Below are 26,535 nucleotides of genomic sequence, written 5' to 3' on the forward strand. Positions count from 1 at the left end.
GCAGTTTACACTGCACCCTTTGACTGGCAAGGCCAAACGATGTGTTACCCGACGGCTGCGTAAAATGTCAAATGACTTCGCACCACTTACTTTCACCGATGGGGAGGTTCAGAGTGCCATCACAAAGGCCAAATCGTCCAAATCCATTGGCCCTGACGGAATAAGCATGCTGATGCTAAAGTATCTAGGCCCGACGGGAGTAAACTACCTCACCAAGGTCCTTAATTTGTCGATGGCCACTCTTCAAATACCCGATGTGTGGAAAGTCGAAAGAGTGGTCCCACTACTGAAGCCTGGGAAACCCGCCAACAAAGGGAAGTCTTATCGCCCGATAACTCTCCTTTCCCCAGTAGTGAAGACACTTGATGCCTTGTTACTCCCGACGTTCACTCACCACCTTAGCCTAGCAGAACATCAGCATGGCTTCCGAAAACTGCACAGCACCACCACAGCACTTAGCGTCATAAACGCCCGGATAGTTTATGGCCTAAACCAGAAGCCACCCTGCGAGAGGACGATCCTCGTAGCGTTGGACTTGTCGAAAGCCGTCGACACAGTCAACCACACAACGCTACTTGAGGACATCGAACAATCTACGCTCCCTCCAGGGCTGAAGCGGTGGACCATAAACTACCTGAGCGGTCGGCAATCATTCGTACTATTTCGGGGTCAAAACTCCAAACTAAGAATTATACAGGGGGTTCCGCAGGGTGGTGTCCTCTCCCCTTTACTGTTTAACTTCTTCGCCTCGAAACTCCCTCAACCACCAGAGGGAACTTCCGTGACCTCGTACGCTGATGACTGCACGATATTGACGTCGGGCAATGGAATCGATGGCATGTGCTCGAAAGTAAACAGCTATCTCTCTGATCTTTCTCGCTTCTTCGCTGGAGTCTGACACTCTCCCCCACTAAATCCACAGCGAAGATATTTACGAACTGGACGAAGGAGTACAGACTTGATCTATACATTTCAGTCGATGGCACCAAAATTCCGACAATAAACAACCCTAAAATTTTAGGCGTTATGCTAGACAGTCTTTGCTCCTTCACTCCTCACACGACCGCGATAACTGCCAAAGTACAGAGCAGCTCTTGGGGAAGAGAAAAAGAAACGTTGCTGGCGACATAAAAGGCAATCGGCCGGCCGGTGAATGGCGTATTACGAGTCAAACCACCACCCATACCAGACGTAGAGCTCGAGTTGCCTCGCAAAACCAGAGTGACCCTCGCGCAACTTCGTTCTGGATATTGTAGCAGGTTAAACTCCTACTTATCCAGAATAGACCCCGACATACCAAACACATGTCCTGCGTGCAATGAGTCTCCGCATGACACTAACCACCTCTTTGCATGCCCAACAAACCCCACTCATCTAACACCCTTTTCCCTATGGTCCGACCCCGTCGAAACAGCTCGTTTGCTGGGCCTCCCGTTAGATGACCTCGACAACAACCAATCTGGAATTTATCACCCAAACGGGGAGTAGGTAACCGTTACAACAACAACAACCACGGCTACTTAAAAAAAAAAATATTTTAAGGAACATCTGCCCCTCCCTAATATGATCCTGTATACCAACTAACAGTCTTGTACCTTGCGGAGCTTAGTTATGGCAATTTATTTGTTTTGATTAATGCCGTTTTGTAGGCGTGGCAATGGTCCGATTACGCCCATTTGCAATACTAACCGTCTTACGGTACCAAGAAACATGTGTACCAAGTTTCATAAAGATATTTTAATTTTTACTCAAGTTACAGTTTTCACGGACGGACGGACGGACAGACAGTCACTAAGATTTCAACTAGTCTCTTCGGCCTGATCAGTTATATATCAATACATAATATAAAACAAGTAAGGAAGGGCTAAGTTCGGATGTAACCGAACATTTTATACTCTCGCAAAGTCAAATGGTATACTCGTTTGAGATTTCTTTGTGGATTGACTGATATTTTCGGTAGAAGGTCAACTATAGGCACTGGGGTCCACATATTTAGTACTTAGGGGTTTGAACAGTTTTGGTTCGATTTAGACAATTTTTGGCCGCAAGGTGGTATACTTTAATTACATTATTCACGCAAAGTTTTACCCCGATATAATCATTGTTACCTGATTTGCATAGTGGAAAGTGAAAGAATCAGATGGAATTGAAAATGGTGTTACATGGGAAATAAGCGTGGTTGTAGTCCGATTTCGCCCATTTTCGCACTATGACATAGAAACATGAAAAAAACGTTATGCACCGAATTTGGTTGAAATCGGTTGAGCAGATCTCAAGATATGGGTTTTCACCTAAAATTGGGCTGTGCCACGCCCACTGACTAATTTTGAACGCGGTTCCTATAAAGCCAATTTATACCATCTCAGAGATAAAATTTAATGTCTCTGGCGTGTTTAGTGCTTGATTTATCGCGCTTTTAGTAGTTTTTAACAGTACCGTTATATGGGGAGTGGGCGGAGTTGCCACCCGATTTCAACTATTTTCACACCGTCAATAGAAGTGCTAAAAACATTTGCTTCTAGTGAATTTTGTTATTATAGCATTAGCGGTTTAGGAGATATGCACATTAAACCTATTAGAGGCGGGACCACGCCCACTTTAAAAAAAAAGTTTTAACTGCAGATGCCCCTCCCTAATGTGATCCTGTGTACCAAATAACAGTCTTGTATCTTATTGCAGAGCTTAGTTATGGCAAGTAATTTGGTTTTGATTAATGGCGTTTTGTGGGCGTGGCAGTGGTCCGATTACGCCCATCTGCAATACCAACCGTCTCACGGTACCAAGAAACATGTCTACCAAGTTTCATAAAGATATCTCAATTTTTACTCAAGTTGGAGCTTGCACGGACGGACGGACGGACGGACAGACAGTCACCCGGATTTCAACTCATCTCTTCATCCTGATCATTTATATATATATAACCCTATATCTAACTCGATTAGTTTTAGGTGATACAAACAACCTTTAGGTGAAAAAAACTATTATACTCTGTAGCAACAGGTTGCGAGAGTATAACAAAGTCGCTTTCTCTGCCCCTATATCCCTATGTATGCTTAAATCTTTAAAACTACGCAAAGGACTTTGATGCGGTTTTTTTTAAAAGATAGAGTGATTAAAGAATAAGGTTTATATGTATAACAACATCCATTAAATAGTGTAGAAAGATTGTTTTTTTTTTTGAGGTTGCTAATGTCCTGTCGTAAATAATTACATTTTTACCGCTTATATTGCAAATGCGGGCTGAACCATATGAGATTTATCAAAATCCTTAGTACATGATTGTACACATTGAAAAGGTGTACAGAAAACTCCGCGATAGTATATGTCTATCTCTTATTGATATCCCACAAAAACATTTTTTGTGATTTACTTTTTAAGACAAATAGTGGCTAATTTTCGAAGCGATTTTAATCAATACAGCAGTAATCCTTATCCAATTAAATACCTTAAATACATTGTTAATTTAATATATGATAGATCTATTATATGGCTCTTTACAGCATATCATATAAATGAATATTTCGGAAGATATTACAGATTTACAAATTGCGAAACGTAGCGTTTGCGGTGGCACCCGCCGGCTGGGGTGGCGAGAGTGTGTCTATAAATAGCGCTTCGGAAGCCGCGGTTCTCTATGTAGCACTTTGAATTTAGCAGCGACCGGACGCGTTTATTATCGGAGCTCTCTAGCGAGGAAAATAACAATACCTAATAAAATCGTAGTTAAAGTTGAGGTATTTCAGTAAAACAAAACAAGAATTTAATAGAATAGGTATCTTTCTTTTCAACGTCGAAAACTGCAGTTAATGATTTCCCCGGAGTAAAAAAACGGATGCTCTTTCAGAGTCTATGTGATTCATCCAAACAACAGCGAATGCTTTTATCTGCGAATGTTACTGCATATTGTAAAAGGCCCAACATCCTTCGCACACCTAAGAACTGTACAAGGTGTTGATTACTATACTTATCAAGCAGCATGCAAAGCTATGGGTTCTTGGAAGACGATTCTCACTGCGAAAGCAATTATCAGAAGCAACTGTTTGTAGTTCATCTACATCATTAAGATATTTATTTGCTGTCATAGTAGCGTTTTGTAAAGTAACTGATTCTGTTAATCTATGGTATAAATTTCAACAAATTATGGCCAGTGATATTCTGATTCGGCGACGGCGAGATTTAAACTCAGATTATGTACAATATGATCAAAACATATATGACCCATTATTTGAATTGAACAAAGTAGTGCAATAACTTTCGGGTAAATCGATTAGGATTTTGGGTTCCCGATGCCAGCTAATACTACTAACTCAGACTAACAGCGCCGAATACACAAGAGAAACATCATACGATCAAACGATTCTTTTACAAAATATAGCTCAAGATGCGCCACGATTAAACATCGATCAGAAAAAAGTATTCACAGCATTACCAGAGAACGTAAAATATAGAGAAGGTCCAACTACGGACCAGCGTGTGAATTGTCAAAACCTAACAAAATGCGAAGTCGGCTCGGAAGGAGAAATTTTAACAGTGCGAGTGAACAGAGCTGAGCATTGAATAAAAATTATGCTCAGAGACTTGCGTTGATTTTACAGCCGCATGTTACTCTTTTGGCTTATATTTTTATACGCGTATATGCAATCATATTTATTGATATGAATATCATTTTGCGAATTTTTATGAAAACATGCAAAACTGATAACATTCTAATAAAATTATGTAATTTTAAAAATATTATATATAGTCAATTTGGGAATTTAATGATTTTATTTAGTTTTTACATAATATACTTTCCTAATAGAGATTAAATTTATTACAATATATGTATATGTACATATGTACATCTTTTATCATATTAATCTTATATATAATCATATGTACATATATCTGCACAAGCACATTTGAATTTGCGGATTCAGAAATTCAAATCATAATTTTATCATTTATCAACACAATATATGTGCGCGCATTGATTTATATGTACACACATATACATATGTATGTATAAATGACATTGCCGAACAAATAATGTATACACAAACCAACCTACATATGTATGTCAAATCGTACATATGTATATATGTCACCCGCAAAAACTACAAACATTGTTCTACAAAAACAATAATCATGACAAGTCAATATGTCAGCCAAATAGCCGAATCTCAAATTTATAGTAAAATATACAACAACAACATTTTCATTCATGAACGCAGGCGTACTTTTAACAAGCAACCTCGCTTCATTCATAAAAACAGATACCCGCACAACCCCCCGAGCATGCTCTTGCCAACAAGCGTCTTTTCACGACGATGGCAAAAGCTAAAAATCATAAATTGAACAAATTTCTGATATTCTTTCTAGAAGGGAAAAGTGACAACTCCGCAAATTAGAGTATTAAAATATTTTAGAATAAAAGTGACAACATAGTATATTTGTCGGTTTACAATTCAAGAAACTTCTTAAAGAAAATATTTAATATTCCTTTGATGTATGTATACTGTAAGCCCCGGTTAAGTATCACTCCTCCAATCCCTCTTATCTGCCTGTGTCTTGCTGCATCTCACGTTTTTTTTTTCTTAATTTTTTAAGGAAAATGGTAATTTTTTTTTAAATACAAGAAATTATTTTTTTTGGTACCATTCGCTTAAGTACCACAATCGCTTATGTACTATTGTACAAAGCACAAAAAATCTGCAAATTGGTTTTGGCACTTAACCGGGATTGACTGTATTTGTGAAAGAATGTAAATATTCGAATTTTTTGCACTTGCCCATATGCGATATATGTTTGTAAAAGTGTGTATGGTTTCCCATGAAACAAAGTCCTTCGACACAGTGACTCTTTGACAAGAAAACAAAAAACATGAGCTCGGCCATTGGTTGTCTGTGGCAACGGAGATTTCCCATGAAACAATGAGTGTACATATTTACATACAAATGTTGCATGTAGACAAATAAATAATTATAATGGGTACTTTCATATTTGTTTACATGCACACAATTATACATATAATATATTATATATAAGAATATTTGCGACCGCTTGGTCTTTTCTTATCGGGTTATGTCAAGCAAGAGGTGTACAAAATCAAACCCAGAAATCTGACTGAACTGAAGCAGTCCATTAAATAGCTACTTGAGGCAATCCCGAATTAGGTGTCGCATATGCGTGGTTGAGTATGGAAAAATAATTAATTGTTTAAATAAAATAAAATTTTCTATACAATAAAAAAAATATATGTAATGCATTGACTAAAAAGAAATTTATTGCGGTTTAATTTTGTAGCACGATTCGTTAGCCACCCTGTATAGGCAGAATATCTTCAAATTATATGCAAAGTCGTTTGCGCTTTGTAAATATACGAATCTGTAAGCGTAAATTTCTTAACATTGAAATTAGCATTATTTTTTTCATTAAACATTGAAATAGCTCAATTCTGCTATTTTTCAGTCCCCTGATGTTCGGTGGTGAAACACGCTCATCGTTTTCAGTACCCCTTCCAAATGTGGTGAAACACGCTCATCTTTTTCAGTTCCCCTGCGAATAATGGCCGCACTGTGAACCTTCTCTATGATATACGTTCTCTGGCATTACTATCAACAATTGATAATAATGAAGGGACATTGTTTTTCCTAGATGCCCAGAAGGTACAGGAAAAACATTTTTAATCAATCTGCTTTTAAAAAGAGTGAGATCTACCAGAGAAAATGCTTTAGCTGTTGCGTCATCCGGCATTGCCAATACGCTTTTGAAAGGAGGCCGAACCGCACAACCTACATTCAAGCTCCCGCTGAAAATCGCCACCGATGATAATAACAGCATCCGTAGTGTTTCTAAACAGAGCAATACAGGTAAATTAATTCGTGAATGCTCATTAATATTCTAGGACAAAGCTACCATGTCAAACAAGACGTCTGTGAAAGTACTGGATAGGACAATGAGCGATTTGCGCAACAAAAATTCACCTATGGGTCAAATCCTACCAGTTGTGACTCGAGGAACACGGGCTGATTAAATAAGTGATTCCCTAAAAAGATCCAACCTTTGGCCAAATGTAAATAAAGTAGAGCTTTAAACTAACATGTGGGTTTCGTCATCTTCACGTGAGAACATGCTATTTCCAGAGATGCTACTAAAAGTTGGCAATGGAGAGTTTATGCAAAGGGAGGGAAAGATTAACCTACAAAACCTTTGTGTTTTGATAGACAACATCCAATGGTTAGTAAACAAAAGTTCCAGGACTTTTTAAACAACGCGGCTTCTAGTGGCGCCATCTGTCTGAAATTGTTATCCCTCAATTGTGTATTCTTCAGTGTTGTCGTATAAAATTTATATAATACAGGGTCCGCCAACGGATTAGTATTGATTTCAAAAAAAATAACTCGATCATTTTTGCAGATATATTTTTATTTCTGGTCTTAAAATGTTCCCAAGAAGGGGGCTTTATATGATAAAGTCACGTTCTGAAGTTCACGTCGAGCATATGGCGGCCATCAGCAGTATAGCATGAATCGAGTCTCGAGATGAAGCTCGTAGCACAATACTGTATTCTTCCCGACGGCACACCACACTGTAACACGAGGGCTGTGCAAAGGGTTTTCATGAAGTTCTCTTGGATTTTCTGCCCCCCAGTATCTGAAATTTTGTCTGTTGACGAATCCATTCAGGTGGAAATGCGCTTCATCACTCGTGAAAAGAGTGATGTTGTCGTTGTCGTTGAACGCCGATTGCATTTGCTCACAAAACAACTTACGCTGGTCGTAGTCCCCTTCTGACAATTGCTGGGTTATCACCAACTTGTATGGATGGAATTTGAGGTCCTCCTTCAAAATTCAACGCACAGTTGTGTGAGACAAATTAAGATTGGACGCACGAAGTCGGACAGAACGGTTGGGGCTCTGGAGGGCAGCGACCCTGACTCTGTCAATATTCTCCGGAGTTCGTGCAGTTCGATTTCCTCCCGTTCTTCTTTTCATAACACTTCCCGTTTCGTTACCCCGTTGTTCACCCACACCATTATTAAATTCCGATTGGGGATAGTTCCGCGGTGGGGAATGTTAAAATGCCGGCGGAAGTCACGCTGAGTCTGGACGATCGATCCGTTAACCAAGAAACGACTTACGGCGAAAACACGTTGCTGCATGGTCCAAACCATCTTGAGTACTGACCTGAAAAAAACTCCCCTTCGTTGTGAACACAATGAGACCAACCCCACCACTCTGAGGGGCCCAGACGCCGAGTACTACCCATTTGAAAAACATACTAATCCGTTGGCGGAGCCTGTATAACAGCTGACTTGTATAACAACTGAGATATCGCGCTACATGTGACATTACATTTGTAGTGTCGGTCCGAAAATGAGCATCGAACAAAGAGCCAACATTAAGTTTTGTTTTAAACTTGGTAAAACTTTTACCAAAACTCATCAAATGATGAAAAAAGTTTATGGCGATGATTGTCTATCCCGTAACCGTATTCACGAGTGGTTTATAAGTTATAAGACAATATCTTGGTTTAAAGAAAGATCGATTCTGTCACCAACTAATGAGCAAATAAATAAGGTAAATAACTTGATTCTTTCAAAGATTGATGCGTCGACGAGAATATACTAATCGGTCGATACTTCTCGATTTGGAAGAAGCTGTTCATTTTCCTACAGAATTTCTAAACTCTTTGAACCTGGACTCCCTCCTCACAAATTGGTGTTGAAAGTAGGTTGTCCTGTTATTTTATTAAGAAACCTTAAACAACCTAAACTTTGCAATGGCACGCGTTTGCTAGTAAAATCACTGAAAACTTTCATAATAGATTTATTTTGCAATCTATCAATCTCATCCTGAGTACCGGAGAAGATGTATTGATTCTCCGAATCCCTCTGATACCATCGGATTTACCCTTTCAATTTAAACGTTTACAGTTTCCGGTAAAGACATCTTTTGCAATGACCATTAATTAATCGCAGGGTCAAACCTTCAACGTTGCAGGCTTAGATTTGAGCGTTGACTGTTTTTCACATAACCAACTGTATGTCGCTCTTTCAAGAGTAAACTTTAGAGAAAACATGTTGGTACTGTCTAATGACAAGAAAGCTGTAAACGTTGTATATAAAGAAATTCTGTAAAATATTAATTGTTGTAAAAATAAAATAAATAGGTAAAATTTTAAAAGGTAAATGAGTAAAAATGTAGTGTATGAATTTAGATATTCCAAATATAGCAGGAAATCTTCATGATACAAGGAAAGGGGAATTGTTGTACTCCAAGTTTAACGTTGGGGGCCACTGGCAGTAATGAATGAATCAAAACTACTGGATCAATAATAATTTTTTGATAATTTTTTCAGTGGCTGACATAGGCTACATATTTATACCACTGCGAAGCCGGAGCGGGCCGCTATGTTTTTATAAACAACGTTTACAGTTTTTCTGTAGTGTATCAGCATTGCACCGTGCGAAGCCGGGACGGGTCTCTAGTTATATACATGTCTATAACCCTATATCTAACTCGATTAGTTTTAGGTAATACAAACAACCGTTAGGAGAACAAAACTATTATACTCTTTAGCAACATGTTGCGAGAGTACAAAAATAACTATAAATATCAATACAAAAGAACGATCAATAAAAAAATTATGTACAATCTTTTCGGCATAAAGCTGTTTTAATTCAGTATATAATTTCGTAACACGAAAAAGTGAGACCAACAGATTTCTCCAAGTAGTTGAAAAATAATCGATTTAAGGAAGTTTTAATAATATTTTTTGTAAAACTTTGAATTAGCTGCGAAGTATTCCGTTCCTTGGCACTAAATTAATACATCTGAATTTTCCCGACTATTAGTTATAAAATAGTTAAATCGAGAGTTAGAGATGATCTTTGCTGTCCTTTCAAATTTTAAGAGTGTTGTTTAAATGAGCTAAGCCTCAGTACCACCACTCTCTCCGGTAACAACTGGCGCACCCTAATGCAACATCCCACACCAGAGAACAATCACAGGTTCTCACCACTCGATGAAAACACACCATAACACGGCACCTGTACATCTAACAAAAGGGACGGGATCATCGCTCTCACATCATCACTCGCTTATCGTCTACGGGCCATGGATAAAATGATACGAAACTCTTTGATTTGAGAGAGCACACAAGGAATAAGAAGTAAACTCTCGCGGAGGCGAAGGAAGAATTGGCAACTACAACGCCAACATACACATCAAATTTCCCCTAAAAACCCTTGAGGCGTTACAAAGTGAGTCGTATTGATTCCACTTATTGTTATATTTAATATGCACTTATTTATACTGAAAACTACAGTTTATCCTGTATTAAAAATAAATAAAAGAAAAAAAAAATTTCCGATCAGCAATTTTACGCAACGGCTTTAATTTGTGAAAAAAAGCCCGAAACTGTTCGATATAAGAATATTTATATACATTTATACACATTTACATATGTATATAAGGACAAAATAAAAAAAATAAAAATCAACCATACATGCACACACATTATGCATAAAAATACATTCTATACATAGTAAACATAATTATTTGCTATATATAAAATCACAAATTTACATACATATGTACATATAAGTGCATACGGAGAATACCCGCACATTATCTATTCCTTTTTCGTGCTCTGTTTCTATTGCAAAATATAGAAGCCAGGTTTATACATACATACGGCATACAACCTATATTTTTATACCATACTCAACATTGGGTAATATTAATTTATTAAAATTTTAAACATTCACTAAAAAGTGATTTTCAAATTGCGAATGAATAAACAAAGTGAAATAAAATTTCCTTAATTTTATTTTTTATTAAAACGCAAACAAAAAAAAAAAAAAAACAAACTCTGTAGGTACATCTATTCAAGCAAAACCTCTTGTTCTTGTTAAAACACAAGCAAGCAGGATTGCGAACCACACAATAACGCATTGATCTCTCTAACGAGCTCTCAATTGCACACAAACAAAAATAATATTTAAATATACACATTTTAAAACATATACAATTATAGTTGTACATATTTTCAAAGTCCACATTGGCATACACCCCGCAATACCCCTTGTAACAAACAAGCAGGATTGCGTACATAAAAAACTAAAAGCACATTGTTCTCTTCAACGAGCTCTCAATTGCATTAGAAAGTATACATACATACGCACAACCAATTGATCTCTTCAACGAGCTCTCAATTTTACGAGCACATAAATATATACTAACAAGTCCGTTTATTAGGGTGTACCTAAATACATCAATATAAGGACATAAAAAGTATTATTGAATTAAAAGTGCGATTTTTAATAATTAAACAAATTAAAGCAATACATTCAAAATAAAACCACAACAAAATCATATTGCTAGCAAATACAGTTTACACTGAGAAAATTTCAATAAATTTTGACAAATATTTTAACATACAAAAAAAAAATGATGATGAATGTGGATAAAATTCAAATTACACCTGCAGAAGCTACACGCGCAAGACAGGTTACCACAAAGCAAACAAAAGGCAAAAATATTTGTGCCACCAAATTCATTTCTGAGAGTGACAGATTAACACGATACTGCACTTGATTTTCATCTTCACCGATTCAAGACATCTCTGAATCGTTATTGGAAATAAAAAAACAAAATATTGACAATTTTTGGACTTGTCTCCAAACGGCTCATGACGCCATAGTAGATTATGACAATTCAGATCTACCAGACGATTTTAAATCATCGGCTTACGCACTATACGAAAACTGCTTAGACCAGTACGAAGAAACAAAAGCTATGATTTCTGATCAATTAAAGCTAATAAAAGCGATTGCACCTACTCCACATCCGAGAGTAGAGCTGCCACAAATTCAAAGTCAAGAGGCAAGTTCGGACATCCATCTCGAGGTGCCCGCATGTGACACAGAAATATTTTATGGAGGTTATGAAGAATGGCCGTCCTTCCGGGACATGTTCACTGCCGTATACATCAACCATCCAAAATTATCAAAAGCGTAAAAATTGTATCACCTCCGATACAAAACTAAAGGTCAAGCAGGCGCAATAGTAAAACAGTTCGCACTAAATGACGACAATTTTAATTTGGCTTGGGAAGCTCTAAAATCCAGATATGAAAATGAAAGAATATTGGTCGATAACCAAGTAACGACACTATTAAACTTGCCTAAGATTCAAAAAGAAACCAGTGAAGAGTTAATAAGACTACAATTCACTGTATCAAACTGTTTGTCGGTTTTATCGACACAAAATATTCCCACAGACAGCTGGGACCCTATACTGGTAAACATATGCACTGCCGCATTACCAGAAAAATCGATACTTTTATGGGAGCAATCGCTCTCATCACGAAAGAAATGCCCCACGTGGCAACAAATGTAAGACTTTATAACTACCTGTATTCTTGAAAAATGTATCTATCTGAATCGGAACATGTATCTATAAAAATCGGTTTTTTTGATCTCAAAATATAGAAATCCACCTTAAACTATAGTATATCCAATCTTATACGCTCAGCTAATTTTGCTAAGAGATCTTACGTATTGACTTATATACAAATATACGGTAAAATGCTAACCGGAAGTTTGAAAATCTTTTATTAGGTTATACGGGTTATAGGTGTAGTATTGACTCGATTATAACTACTTTATTTATTATTAAAAGAAAGCGATGCTTTTTGAGTTTCATTAAGATACCTTGACATATTGACCAATATACATATAAGGTGTGAAGGTAAGGATGTTGGAAAAATCTTTATATTAGTCATATGGGAGCTAGGGCAAATTTTCACCCGATTTTATCCATTATATTTACAAAGCGTCCCATTTCGCCCAGTTTCGCACCGTAAAATAGGAATGTCAGAATATGTTATGACCGAATTTGGTTGCAATAAAAATTTAGTGTGTCTGAAGCCCTCATTTATTGATTTATCGCACTTTTACAAGTTTTCAACATAACCGTTATATGGTGAGAAAGCGGTATTATAATCCGACTTCAATTATTTTTACAGTAGCTACATATACTTCTACCGTAAGTAATATATATTGCCGTCTACCCGACTATTGCAACCGGAGAAAACATCTGCCGTTTTAAGATTAAGCTAATAAAAGTGTTAAAAATAATATATCTAAAAATCAAAACACTCATAATTTACCTTCTACCTTCGCTGGGCCTAGTGATTCCCGATTTCATGTAAGGTAGGTATAGGAGAATCTTTAATCAAAATGTCCACTTTGGTAAAATACATAGCATACATTCTGCCCTCCACTAGTTCTTAGACAATTATGGCGAATATGACGCTCAGTGTGTGAGTTATATTTGGGCAAGTAAAAAGTTCGTTCGGTTTTTTTATTGATTTTACAAAAGATGATAACTTTGTGTACATTTGTCCGATTTAAGTCAAATATTCGCCGTTTTGTTAAAAAACTTGTTGCCAACTTCATTATACCCCTCTCGTAGAAGACTGCGTCCCTATTGGCAAAAAAACTCGGGGCCAATTTTCACAGGCCTCTCTTGAGGCCAACTTCTCACCATTAAGCGCGTTCGCCATGGACAGAAAAAGATGGTAATCACTTGGCGCCACGTCCGGACTATAAGGTGGGTGCATTAGAACCTCCCATCCGAGCTCCAGGAGCTTCTGGCGAGTCACCAAAGACGTGTGTGGCCTGGCGTTGTCCTGATGGAACACAATTCGGCCTCTGTTGATCAAAGATGGCCTCTTCTGGATGAGCGCTGATTTCAAGTGGTCCAGTTGTTGGCAGTAGAGGGCCGAATTGAGCGTTTATCATAGAGGAGCAGCTCGTAGTAGATGAATCCTTGCCAATCCCACCAAACACACAGCAAAACCTTCCTGGCCGTCAATCCGGTCTTGGCCACCGTCTGGGCCGCTTCCCCGAGCTTTTTCGATGTTGTCGTAAGTGACCCATTTTTCATCGCCAGTCACTATCCGCATCAGAAACGGGTCGATTTTGTTGCGATTCAGCAGCGATATGGAAATTCGGTCCATCATGTTTTTTTGCGTTAGTTCGTGTGGCACCCAAACATCGAGCTCCTTTTTGAATCCAAAGTTATGCAAATGGTTCTAGACGGTTTTCTGGCTTATCTTTAGTTCCTCAGCAATTAAATAAGTGCTCACGTGACGGTCTGTTTCCACTATTTCCATGATTTTATCGGAATTTTCGACGACAGGCCTCCCGACGCATGGGGCATCTTTGACATCGAAATTTCCGGAACGGAACCTAGCAAATCACTTTTGTGCTACAGGTTCGTTTACAGTATCGGGCCCATAAACTAAATTAATTTTTTCAGCCACGTTGGCTGCTTTTTTGCCATTATCGAAGAAAAATTGTAAAATATAGCGAATTTTCTCTTTGCTGGTGTCCATCTTTGATGAGCGCTCCAAACGTACTGAGTCAATCAATCGAAAAACTGTCAAAGACAAACTTTTAGCGCGAACAAACACGTTTTCAGCGCCGTATAGTATGACATGATGGGACACGTAACACTTGTACTATGTACAATAACGCCATCTCTAAGTTAAAAACGGACCAAATTTTTACTTGACCAATATATATATAAAATTGTTTGAAAATATGTTCTGAAGTATACATTTATTTGTCCCCAAGATTGCATATAATATGATTTCCGACTTTCCGCCTGACTTTAAACCGTACAGGTTGATCCAATAGTGGGATATTTTAATAAAATGAAATGGACAAGTATCCTTGAAAATTATGTGATTTTGTTCTAAACCTCATATCCCTAATATAAAGAATATTGATCATTTGGTTGACGTTATACATGTATTTCTCATTTTAGGATATTTTAATATAATTTTCGTTGACGTGAAAAAATGAAAAATATATGAATAAAACTAAATTAGTATATGACCTCTAATATATAAGGTTGAAAGGTATCTCCCTTCCGCTTTTTTGTCTTTTGAATTTCGCGGCTATGTACAAAGCGCTACAGAGCTCGTATCTGGCAACACTATACATAATTTGAAAGGTCTTGACATAACCTATAAAACAACGCTATGCATGATTAGTTTCGATATTGCGTTCAACAGTTATAGACGTGTAAACATGGAGTTCACTAACGCCGAAATTCGCGCTATTTTAAAGTTTTCCTTCCTTAAAGGCAAATCCGCTAGAGAAACGTTCCGTGAGATTAATGGTGTTTTGGGGGATAGTACTCTATCACTTCGGACCGCGGAGGAATGGTTTCGACGATTCAGAGCCGGTGAAAACGACACCATGGATAGGCCAGCCGGCGGAAGACCTGTGACGACAAATACCGATCAAATCATGGAATACATCGAGTTAGACCGGCATATGGCATCTCGTGACATCGCCCAGGAGATGGGAGTTAGTCACCAAACCATTTTGAACCATCTGCAGAAGGCTTGATACAAAAAAAAAGTTTGATGTTTGGGTGCCGCATAATTTGACGCAAAAAAACCTTCTGGACCGAATCAACGCCTGCGATATGCTGCTGAAACGGAACGAACTCGTCTCATTCTTGAAGCGGATGGTGACTGGCGACGAAAAATGGATCACATACGACAATATCAAGCGAAAACGGTCGTGGTCGAAGGCCGGTGAATCGTCCCAAACAGTGGCCAAGCCGGGATTGACGACCAGGAAGGTTTCGCTGTGTGTTTGGTGGGATTGGAAGGGAATTATCCACTATGAGCTGCTCCCATATGGCCAGACGCTTAATTCTACCATCTACTGCGAACAACTGGACCGCTTGAAGCAGGCGATCGACCAGAAGAATTGGCCAACAGGAAGAGTGTAGTGTTCCACCAGGACAACGCCAGACCACACACTTCGTTGATGACTCGTCAGAAGCTACCGGAGTTTGGATGGGAGGTTTTATCGCATCCACCATATAGCCCGGACGTAGCGCCAAGTGATTACCACCTGTTCCTGTCCATGGCGAATGCCCTTGGTGGTGTGAAGTTAAGCTCAAAAGAGGCTTGTGAAAAGTGGCTGTCCGAATTCTTCGCAAATAAGGAGAGGGGCTTCTACGAGGAAGGTATTATGAAGTTGCCGTCTAGATGGAAACAGATCATCGAACAAAACGGCGCATATTTTAACTAAATCCGATCACTGTAACACTTTTTATAAAGCATTGAATGAAGAGCAAAAAAGCGGAAGGGAGATACCTTCCAACCTTATATATTAATAAAATACCAAATTTGATTGTTATCCATTCACGATTTCGTTGAATAATGAATGTTGAGTTCTTTCGCAATATTTTTTAATAAAAAAAATTGTCAACACATATGTAATTGCTGACAAAATACTTGGCTTTGATTCTTGCAAGTTGCAAGAGTATAAAATGTTCCCCACACCCGAACTTAGCCCTTCTTTACTTGTTTTAAAACGCGTATAATTAAAAATTTAATTGTATTTGAAACAAGCATCTAGTTTGACATTTTTTTGATCGTAGGTCATTGTACGGCGAATTTCTTCTAGTTTAACAAAAATTTGAATTTTTAAATTTCATCCACGGAGAAGGCCGGAATCACTACAGCAGTGGAGGACCTTTTTTAGCGCCGTCAAAGATCTCCCATAACTCAAAATAAGTAATTTTTTTTTTTAAATTTCACTGTGTATTCTTGAAACATATATAAATATACCCTGAAAATTTCAAAACAATCGATACAGTATTTTTTTTTTTAATTCACAAAAATTGACGTTTTGTAGGCAGTCACACTACGTGTGCCCCTTAAAATAAGTGTTCAGCTGAGTTTGTACAGAAATAGTACTAAAAACGGCTTGATATTTAGAAGCTTACATAAGCGAAAAAATCCCCCCCTAAGCACTACGACAAAATATTTTTCATTAGCTAATTTGCATCTGATTTGCATATTTGTGCTCAAGCTTATTTTGACTAGGAAAGCTGATCCAAACAAGTTTTCAAAATAATTTAAACGCACTATACTTCTTTATATAAATGTTCAAATTATTACTTATTCATTGTGTGTTTCTTTAAATATTTTAGTTTTGATTATAATATATCTTAATAGCAATTTTTAATAATTAAATATTATTAATAGCAAATTTTGACCACTCTTCAATAAATGCCGCTTTAAGGTCAGATTTGTTTAATAGTTTTCATTTGTGGATGTTTGTGTCTAAAATTGCCCAAAAATTTTCGACGACGCTCTACTGAGGTGACTGTGCCTGTGGTTGCATAACATTTGCACAATTCCCAACAATACAGGTTTGAATGACGGACTTGTGCTTCGGGCCATTATGATAGAGTCGAATGCCTTCGCAATTGAAAATTTCGAGGTTGTGACCTCCATCCATTGTAGTCTCAATAAACTCCAGATTTCCAACTCCTGCAACTAATTATATGTTCATGATCTTTGCACTTAATTGACAGCGACTGAACTTAAAGGAACTAAGAATATAAGGACTTAAGTATAGAGAAAAAATGTACTTTGATATTGCGCATTAACGGAGATATTTAAAGTGTTTGGTTGAAATTAGCTATTGCATTCTTTTTGGTGAAACTTATAATGGGAGTTCGGAAAAAGGTTGCGTTAAACGTTTAACACGCAGTAGTTAGGTTGTATGTGAAGCATTATATACATACATACCAGCAAAATTATTAAGCGCATTCGTTGAACCGCGTTTAGCGCAGCAGAGCAAGAAATTCCAAATCACCACTAAAATTTTTGTTCCACTATTCTACAATATTATTATCTGGTTACTATGTAATCCTCAAACACTTTAAACAAGTTGTAGCGTAAGAGGCTGCTTGTGTGCTGAACAAAGAATACACCAAATGGAAGCTTATGCAGTTCTGCTGAGTTAATCTTTGCGAGTATTCGTAATGCAAATAACTCGTGGGTGTAATTTTTGGTAGCCGAAAATGGTATTTGCTCCGTCCCGAGTTTGTTCAATTAAAGAAATGTTGTATAATAAATTTACTGATTTTTACATAAAATGAACAATATTTCAAGAAAAACCTAAAAGTATTAGGGTGTGTTCGAGCTACGTAATAATTACAGCAGTATAGCAACTGTGTTGCATATTTGCTAATACTATACTGATGTGCAGACAAAAATTGAGTGTTACCGATTATTTGCATAAATTTCGAGCAAAAAGTGACAGTAGAACGTGATGCTGTTCTCTACTAGCAAATGTTGCCAAAAATTCACGCAGAACGTGATACTTCGACAAATTTCCAACACAATTAATAATTTAAAACAAATTAATCGACCTATTTACTTATTTTTTGCATAAAAAATTTCATTTTGAACCAAATATTTAACGTGAAAGGTTTTAGTACGGCAACAACGAAATTGTGTACATCAGCTGTGTGATATGCCGCTGTCAGCTTCAAAATGTTCAAAAAACTGGCTTCGGGATGACATTTGCCGGCCAGAAAATTTCGCTGTCGTGTTCATATATATACTATATATATATAAAATCAGGTTCATGAATATTCATTACATTATCAATATAAGTCGAAATAATCAACTTGATTTAAACAAAAACCAAAATAAATATATAAAATGCAGGTACAATTCAATTGTATTCATGAACAAATATAAGTCAAAACATCTACTTGTATTAATTTCAACAAAAACGAAAATAAATATAAAAACATCAGGTACAATTCATTAACAATAATAATAATCAAAACAATCTACTAAGTAATAAATCATAGTTACAAAATATTGTCAATCGCCTACAGCGAACTACTTATTAAACAAACCCTATCAAAGGAATAGTGGTGGAGAAACAGGTCCTATATTAAGTACACAAAAACACTTACCAAAAAATAAATAAAAATAAAAACATAATAATAGGCGTACAAGCCTAATCGCGAAAATCTCTAATTTCACATATTAGTGGCAACACTACAGCTGCCCATAAGAACGTGTCTATGTTCGACAGATGCTGCCTGTCGTTTATCGTCGATGAATACAATTAAAATGAGTAACAAGAAAAAACGTTAACTTCGGTTGCACCGAAGCTATAATACCCTTCACAAATACAAAGGCCCCTTACATGAACTTGATTCCGAACGTTCAATTTGTATGGCAGCTATATGCTATAGTCACCTGATCTGAATAATTTCTTCGGAGATTAAATTGTTGCCTTAAATAATAATCCATGCCAAATTTCGTGAAGATTCCTCGTCAAATGAAAGAGTTTTTCATACAATCACTTGATTCCGATTGTTCAGTTTGTATGACAGCTATATGCTGTAGTGGTCCGATATCGGTCGTTCCGACAAATGAGCAGCTTCTTTGTGAGAAAAGGACAGGCGAAAAATTTCAGATCGATAGCTTAAAAACTGAGGGACTAGTTTGTATATATACAGACAGACGGACAGCCAGACAGACGGACATGGCTAAATCAACTCAGCTCATCAAGCTGATCATTTATATATATATTTTATAGGGTCTCCGACGTTTCCTTCTGGGTGTTACAAACTTCGTGGCAAACTTAATATACCCTTTTCATTGTATAAAAAGGGGGCGACAGGGGACGAAGTGTAGTAAAGGTACGTTACTGTTGATTCGGGGATCGTTTGTAGGGCGTTATCAAATACGGTAACTAGTAACCTGTCTACAAGTTCTGAGCATTCTACAAATGTGAATTGCTGTAGAAATAATGTTTCAAAAGCAAGGCCATCAATGCAGAGAAAATCTGCTGCGGAATATCAGAAGGAGTATCGAGCACGGAAAAAGGCGAAACGTGACGCTACATTCATTGATTCGACGGAGACTGTACCATCAACTTCTAACAGGGGAGGCCACTAGCGTTCATTCCACGTCAGAGCTTAGACCATCAACGACTGATGAGCCTTTTACAAGTCCCGGTGATGGTTTTAAAAATCCACTCAACAGGAAATCAGCAAAACAATATCAACGAGAATATAGAGCAAGGAAAAAAGGAGAAAAACTATCATAATTAAGTGAGAATTAAATTGAAAAACATTTTTGTCTAAAAAATAATAAAAATTTGATTTTGCCAAAAATGTTTCGTTATAATAACATCAATTTCAATAACTTCGTGTTTCCAATTTTACATTATGAAGTTTCACTTCTTCCGCGCAGGGGGACTGCACGCCTTTTTTAATTTTTCGTTTTTAATCAAAAACTATGTAATTAAATAATAATTTTGATTATGTTTAAATTACTTTGAATACTTGGTTTATAAGCTCTTACGAGTTTTTCTGGTTGTTGTTGTAGCGGTTAATCTTCGCTTGGTTGGTAAGGTTCAAGTTGGTTGTCATCTAACGGTAGGCCCAGAAAACGTGCTGTTTTAACGGGGTCGGACCATCGCGAGAGGGGTTTTAGATGAGTGGGATTCGTTGGGCATGCTAAAAGATTGTTAGTCATGCTCCTTAAGGGGAAGCACGTAAGCCTCACCATGTAGTTGTTCGACTGGAGATCAGGTGACATCGTTTTCTCGTGCGAAGTGCAGTGTTATGACACGTCTGAAGCTTCTTTGACTGCGTTTGTTGCAGCTCTGTACTTTAACCAAAGTCGTATGCAGAGTAAAAGAGCACCACAGGCTGTCAACTGTAACGTCCTCTGATGGTTGAGGGAGTTTGGAAATATAGAAGTTAAACTGTTGCGGGGAGAGGACACAACCCTACTAAAAACCCTGTTTAATTCTTAACTTAGAATTTTGTCCGCGCGCAATCGCGCTTCAAAATGAATAGGAAAGCGGAATTGTAGCAGCGAACTGTTACAAATAAAAGCACTCAGAGTATTGCCTGAACACGGGCTACTCGGTTACGTTTTTTCTCGTCGACCCCTTTTACGTACTACGGCTTCAGGCGACAAAATTATTCGTGTGTACATGCCCTCTCTCATGCAAACTCTATTTAAATACATATACAAACATCCCCCTGATATTTCACATCGTTTCTGTATTATTCCTAGACAGCCGTATTATGATTTGTCGTTACCAATACTCTGAAGCTTAAGCTAGTAAATGATTTTTGAATATCTTACCTTTAAATTTGTTAATGTGAGCATAGTGAACCTGAAGAACAATATATTTGATTGGAGTATTTAGACCAACCTTAAATCCAACACCATTGGGCAAATCCAATTTTGGCGCATCTCTCGCCCATGCATATAAGATCTGTAAATTAAAACAAAATACTATAAAAAATTTCAGTTTAATTAGCTTATGCCACTTGTTGATCTCTTTTTTGTAAGATACTTATATTGCTTAATATAGACCTACTTGAAAGCAAGCTGGGGTCGAATCGTTACGTACGTATCACTCGTCACGTAAACATCTGTATTTCAGATTATGAAATACGTGATTGTAATGCTCATATAGTATTGCGGTTTGACGACATACGTGAACGAGTAACTGAACCTAATCGTTCGTTTGAATAGTCATTCGAACGCAAACTGATTAAATTAGGGCGAATTTTAATAAGCCTATCCAAAAAGATGTCATGCCGGATTTCACGGCAAACCAGTCCTGCTTGGCAAAAAAAAATTATCTTCCGAATTCTGCGCAAGGAAGAACCAAGTCGATTAAACTTTGGGAAGAGCTAGTTATATTGTGGGGCCACCAGTTAAAGATACTAAGTTGTGGAGGAAGTTGAGAATATAAATTATATGCAAATACTTTTTTTTAATGATTTTTTTTGTATGTTTTTGCTGACCTTTCAACAATGCATCCAAACAGCGGACTGGTGGAGGGCCCTATAGTAAAAAGATAATCACTGCTACTGAGTTGTTTATGGAAGCAGCTGGATTTGAAGCTTGCTTAGAGGGCATTAGAAATGTCTCTGCATTAGGAAGTAACCCGAATGCGCAAGCATTATCAGTGGCAATCATATCAGCGACTAGGAGGCAAACTCTTGCTATAGCTCCTTACGAGGTTCATCGATATCTCTACGGACACCTAGGAGAAAAAGTAGGAGTGATGAGAAGTTGGCGTTACTCCATCAAACTTTGAATTCCCTGTCAAAATTAGACATATTGCTATATATGCAAGAAAATATGCTGTCAGTGCAAGAACGATTGGTTGCCATAAAAAGGGAGAAGCATCGCAACAAGCCAACAAGCCACGTGGGAAATCGACTTATAAATAAAAAGACTGGATCATGAAGCCTTACGCGAAAAAAAAGAAAATATGTACCTGAAAATTTAAGTTTTAGTTTTAAACATTTAATGGAGCACTTTTTTATTTTTGTTATGAAACTTTATTTATTTTTGCATTATTTAGAATTTAAGAACATTATCTCTGTAAAAAATCAAGAAAATATATCTGTGATAATAGCAACAAATACCAAATAATGAACAAATAAAAGAATTTAAAACAAATTTTAAAATAAATAAATTTATGCGAACAAAATCTTTGTATTTCAGTTTGCCATAAAAATATTATTTACAAGGTTAAAGACATATACTTGTATGTACATCTTAATTTGATAATAAATACTTTATTTGGTCTTTTATCGTTTGGCCGATTGCGGTGAGACGGTTCGTTACCTCGGTGTCGATTTCTGGATTTTGAGGATCAAAACTTATTTTAAGTTTTATACAGATGTTATGTAATGCCTCACAAATGTTAACAAGGTTTGCCACTTTTGTGGGATGGTACCTTCTTCTTTTCAATATCTCAAAATTCTCCAGCGTCCTTTTAAAATTCCAATACTTCTTTTGACGATACATCTTGCCTTCGAATTAATTTCATTGAACTAAGCTTGTACCATCCGAAGCGTTTCTGTAAGGAGTTATGCACCATTGTTTCAGTGCCAGAATCCCCTATGAAAATGTAAATAAAATCAATGTGGTGGGAAGAGCGATAGGAGAAGAATATAACTACAAGTCATGCATTTTCATTCCTATTATGCTGAAATCGTTCTTCCAAAACTATTCTCTGGTCCGAGTGTTTCCAAACAAATGAGTCGTGGGCTGCACCACCGTATTGGAAGTTTTGATAGTAAAAATTTTGTATGTGTGGTCACATATCTGGCAAAACAAAATTTGCCATCATATAATTTAAATATCATATTTGTCCAGGAAATATATTCTAATAGCAACTTACGCGTTAATGCTATGGTAGCCTTTTTTATTAAAGTACATATGCTCGTCTACTGTATGTTTTTGTAAGCCGATGTAAGAGCAATTATATTTAGCAATATTAATATTTGAATAAAGTGTTTATTTATCTCCAGTGATTTTATATTGCTGCAAAATCCACTCCGAATCCACTCCTTGCAGGTAAGGTGCAAACCGTATAAATTGTGGGTACAACTTCGTTTCCATTTCTTTAAGCACATGAGATATCAGCTTCGAAACAGTGCTTTGATACATCCCAACCAAATAGTCACTACCAATACTATGCTGGTATCCATCGATAGCAAAAAGTGAGAGTGTGGCTGCCAATTGTAGCACTGGAGGCTGTGCTGACGTCAGATTGCGTTAATCCTATATTATTTAGCACATATTCAAAAGCCTCTTTAGTTAGACGAAATAGTTTTGAAATTTTTGATGAGGTTTCATAATTTGTTTTTTATATACCTATGCTGTATTCGACAGTGTCAAAGGATTGCTACGATCTCTTAGCTGCCTCCTCTCTATTTTTTTGTCCCCATCACTTTCACTAGGGCTCATATAAAAAAAGAAAATCAAATCCATTTTGATATTTAATTTGCTTTTGTTATTTTATTTACAGTTTGCACGGGTACATTTTCATATTTATTTTACTTTTGTTAGTTTATTCAAAATTGGCAAGAGTTTAGACAGTTCCACATCTATTGGGTCCTAGAAATACGATCCAAAGCCAAATGGAATTTAAAAACTATTGTGAATTGAAAATAAATTATCAAAGGTATTGTGGAATCCAATAGAGATTTGCGTTGTTGTCAGAATTGCAAACCAATTCTGATTTTCAATGGTGTCAAGGAATCTGATTGCATTTTCGTCTTTTCGAACATATGCAAAAATAATATTCGTATCAGCTGTTCACTAATGTGACAACACTTGCAAATGAACTAAAGTTTACAATGAGTTCCACTATTTTAGCTTTTATTTTATTGGAAAAAAAGCAACAAAAAAATTAAAAGGAAGATATTAAAAAATCACAGTAAGCCACTTGATGCACCAGGGGAGTCGCATGTGAAATTTGGTTTGCATTTACTTGTTTGTTTGTATACATGCTTACTTTACAGATTTATATAACATTATCAACTGAATAAAAACGCAATTGGGTGATAAGATACGTTTATTACGTTTTGTTAATCCTTTTAAAATATTTGGATTTTTCCATTAACTCAATAATTATGATATTTTTTGTTTTATTCTTATGTTTTCCCCTACATACATAATGATAAATTAAATCGTAACAATAATATAAATTATTTTCTTAACTTACATTTCAAATCTGTCAGCGAATAGCTTCTTGCTTTGTTTCTGATAACAAAACCGATAAAATTGGTTCCCCTGACACCCCAAACCGATACAATTTTTGTTTCAAACGTCAAACCAATAAGATCTGAATTCATGACACTTACTACATTTTTTTTATCGGTTTCAACTCTGATTCCGACAACTATCAGATTCTACAACACCCATGTACGATCCGTTTGGTATCGTATTGTGACGAACACGGATGCTAGAACAAAATCAAATCGACGATAAATTGCCAGAATCAACCAGTTAGAGAATTTTTAGTTGCCAGAATGTCCTAGAGGCGATGTTTTGTTAAATATTTATATAAGGGCTGCCGCATTATGCAGCAGGGACAGTTCTAATTACAGTGTTTCCGTGTGAAGAGCTATTGAACTATAAGCAATAAGTTGTAAACTTAAATAACGAGTAATAAATGTTAAATTGTTGGAATTAGATATAAAGATAAGTGTAGAACAATAAATTGGGACTTTTATTTAACAATCCAGTGATCGAACACAAGAGTGAGTTACAAGGTAGACGATTTATCGAGAAATCCGTTATATCATAATGCCAATCACCGTATTCGATTGATGTATCACGTATTTAACGATTCGACACCTGATTAAAATATTATGTAATAGATTCACCATGACACTAGATATTTATTGCAGGAACTCCATGTTCAAAGAGCTTTTAACTTCTGTAAACTCAGAGAGGGAAATCCCTTTTAGACTATGGAGCAACTGATATTAAGGAGACTAGCAGAACGCTCTTCAGAACATTGGACTTCGTATATAGTTGCACATAGATTCCTAATGAAATTTAACAATTCTTTCTGCCTTTTCTATATAAAATTACATACAATGACCTACCGGTTTTTTGCTCTGATCAAAAATCGTATTTTGGCAAGCCAAAAACAACCAAAATTTTGGTATAATTCAACTTTTTTAACGCCTTCATTTTGTCAATTTTTGATTTTTTTTATCGTAGATCATTGTAACAAAAATATCTTCTAGTTTAACGAGAACCAAAAACAAACAAAATTTTGGTAAAATTCAACTTTTTTTAACGCCTTCATTTTGCCCATTTTTAATTTTTTTTTTATCGTAGATCATTGTAACAAAAATATCTTCTAGTTTAACGAGAACTTTTTATTTTTAGGTTTCATCTACGGAAAAGGCCGGAACCACTGCAGCAGTGGAGGATCTTTTTTAGCCCCTTCAGAAATATCCCATAACTCAAAAAATATTTAATTTCACTGTGTATTCTTGACATACCTTGATATTGTATAAATATACCCTGAAAATTTTAAAACGATCGATACAGTAGTTTTTTCTTAGATTTCTAAAAATCGACGTGTTGCAGGCTGTCACACTAGGTGTGCCCCTTAAAGGTAGTTCGGTAGATAATGCACAGCCGAAGCATACACTGGGTAGAAAAAGTCTCCGCTCACCAATTCGTGAAATGTGTTTAAATAAAAATATTAACGAAATATATGCGTTTTGAAGTTCTCTTCAGAATATCAGATGCGCATGCTAATAGCATTACAGTCGCAAAATTTCATGGAATTCTTATGTGCGTTTGCAAAGTTAACGGCATTTTTTGAATTCTACTAATAGAGAATATGCAGAAAAAGTATCCGCTCACTCCTTGTTACATTAGTTTATTGTAGTTTCCACGCCTTTAAGACCTGTTAATTTTTTGTACGTTATTGTAAATAATACAGATTAAGATAATCAAAGGAAAATCTGCAATTTGTGTGTAAATTTTTCGAATTATTCAGCGTTAATCGAAATGAGTGCAAAAGGCAAAGAAATAAGAGTTGTCAACAGAACGGAATCATCAGTGCGATACGTCATCCAGACTTTCAAAAAAACGGGAATTATTATTTCAAAGCCTCGTTCTGGACGTCCGGGAATATTGACTGATCGGGAAACACGCAAAGTTTTGTAAATCCGCGTTTAACCGCTTTTCAAATAGCCGAAGGTGTAAAAATACGATTTAAAAAAACAATATGCAGCGACACAGCAAGAAAAATATTAAAAAGGGCTGGTTATCATGGGCGAGTTGCACGCAAAAAGCCATTCATTTCCTTAAAAAATCGTATGAAGCCCATTGCATTCGCAA

General features: G+C 36.6%; 1 protein-coding gene across 1 annotated transcript in view; it reads right to left on the reverse strand.

Moving 5' to 3' along the window:
• The window catches only part of Phm (Peptidylglycine-alpha-hydroxylating monooxygenase), a 148,176-nt gene that overhangs the window by 80,890 nt on the left and 40,751 nt on the right, over positions 1-26,535 (reverse strand). The window contains exon 5 of the mRNA XM_070109284.1: positions 21,001-21,133. Coding sequence (XP_069965385.1) covers positions 21,001-21,133 — 133 coding nt within the window. The remainder of the gene's footprint in view (positions 1-21,000; positions 21,134-26,535) is intronic.

This window comes from Bactrocera oleae, chromosome 4 (assembly GCF_042242935.1).
Source record: "Bactrocera oleae isolate idBacOlea1 chromosome 4, idBacOlea1, whole genome shotgun sequence".
NCBI classification, from domain to species: domain Eukaryota; kingdom Metazoa; phylum Arthropoda; class Insecta; order Diptera; family Tephritidae; genus Bactrocera; species Bactrocera oleae.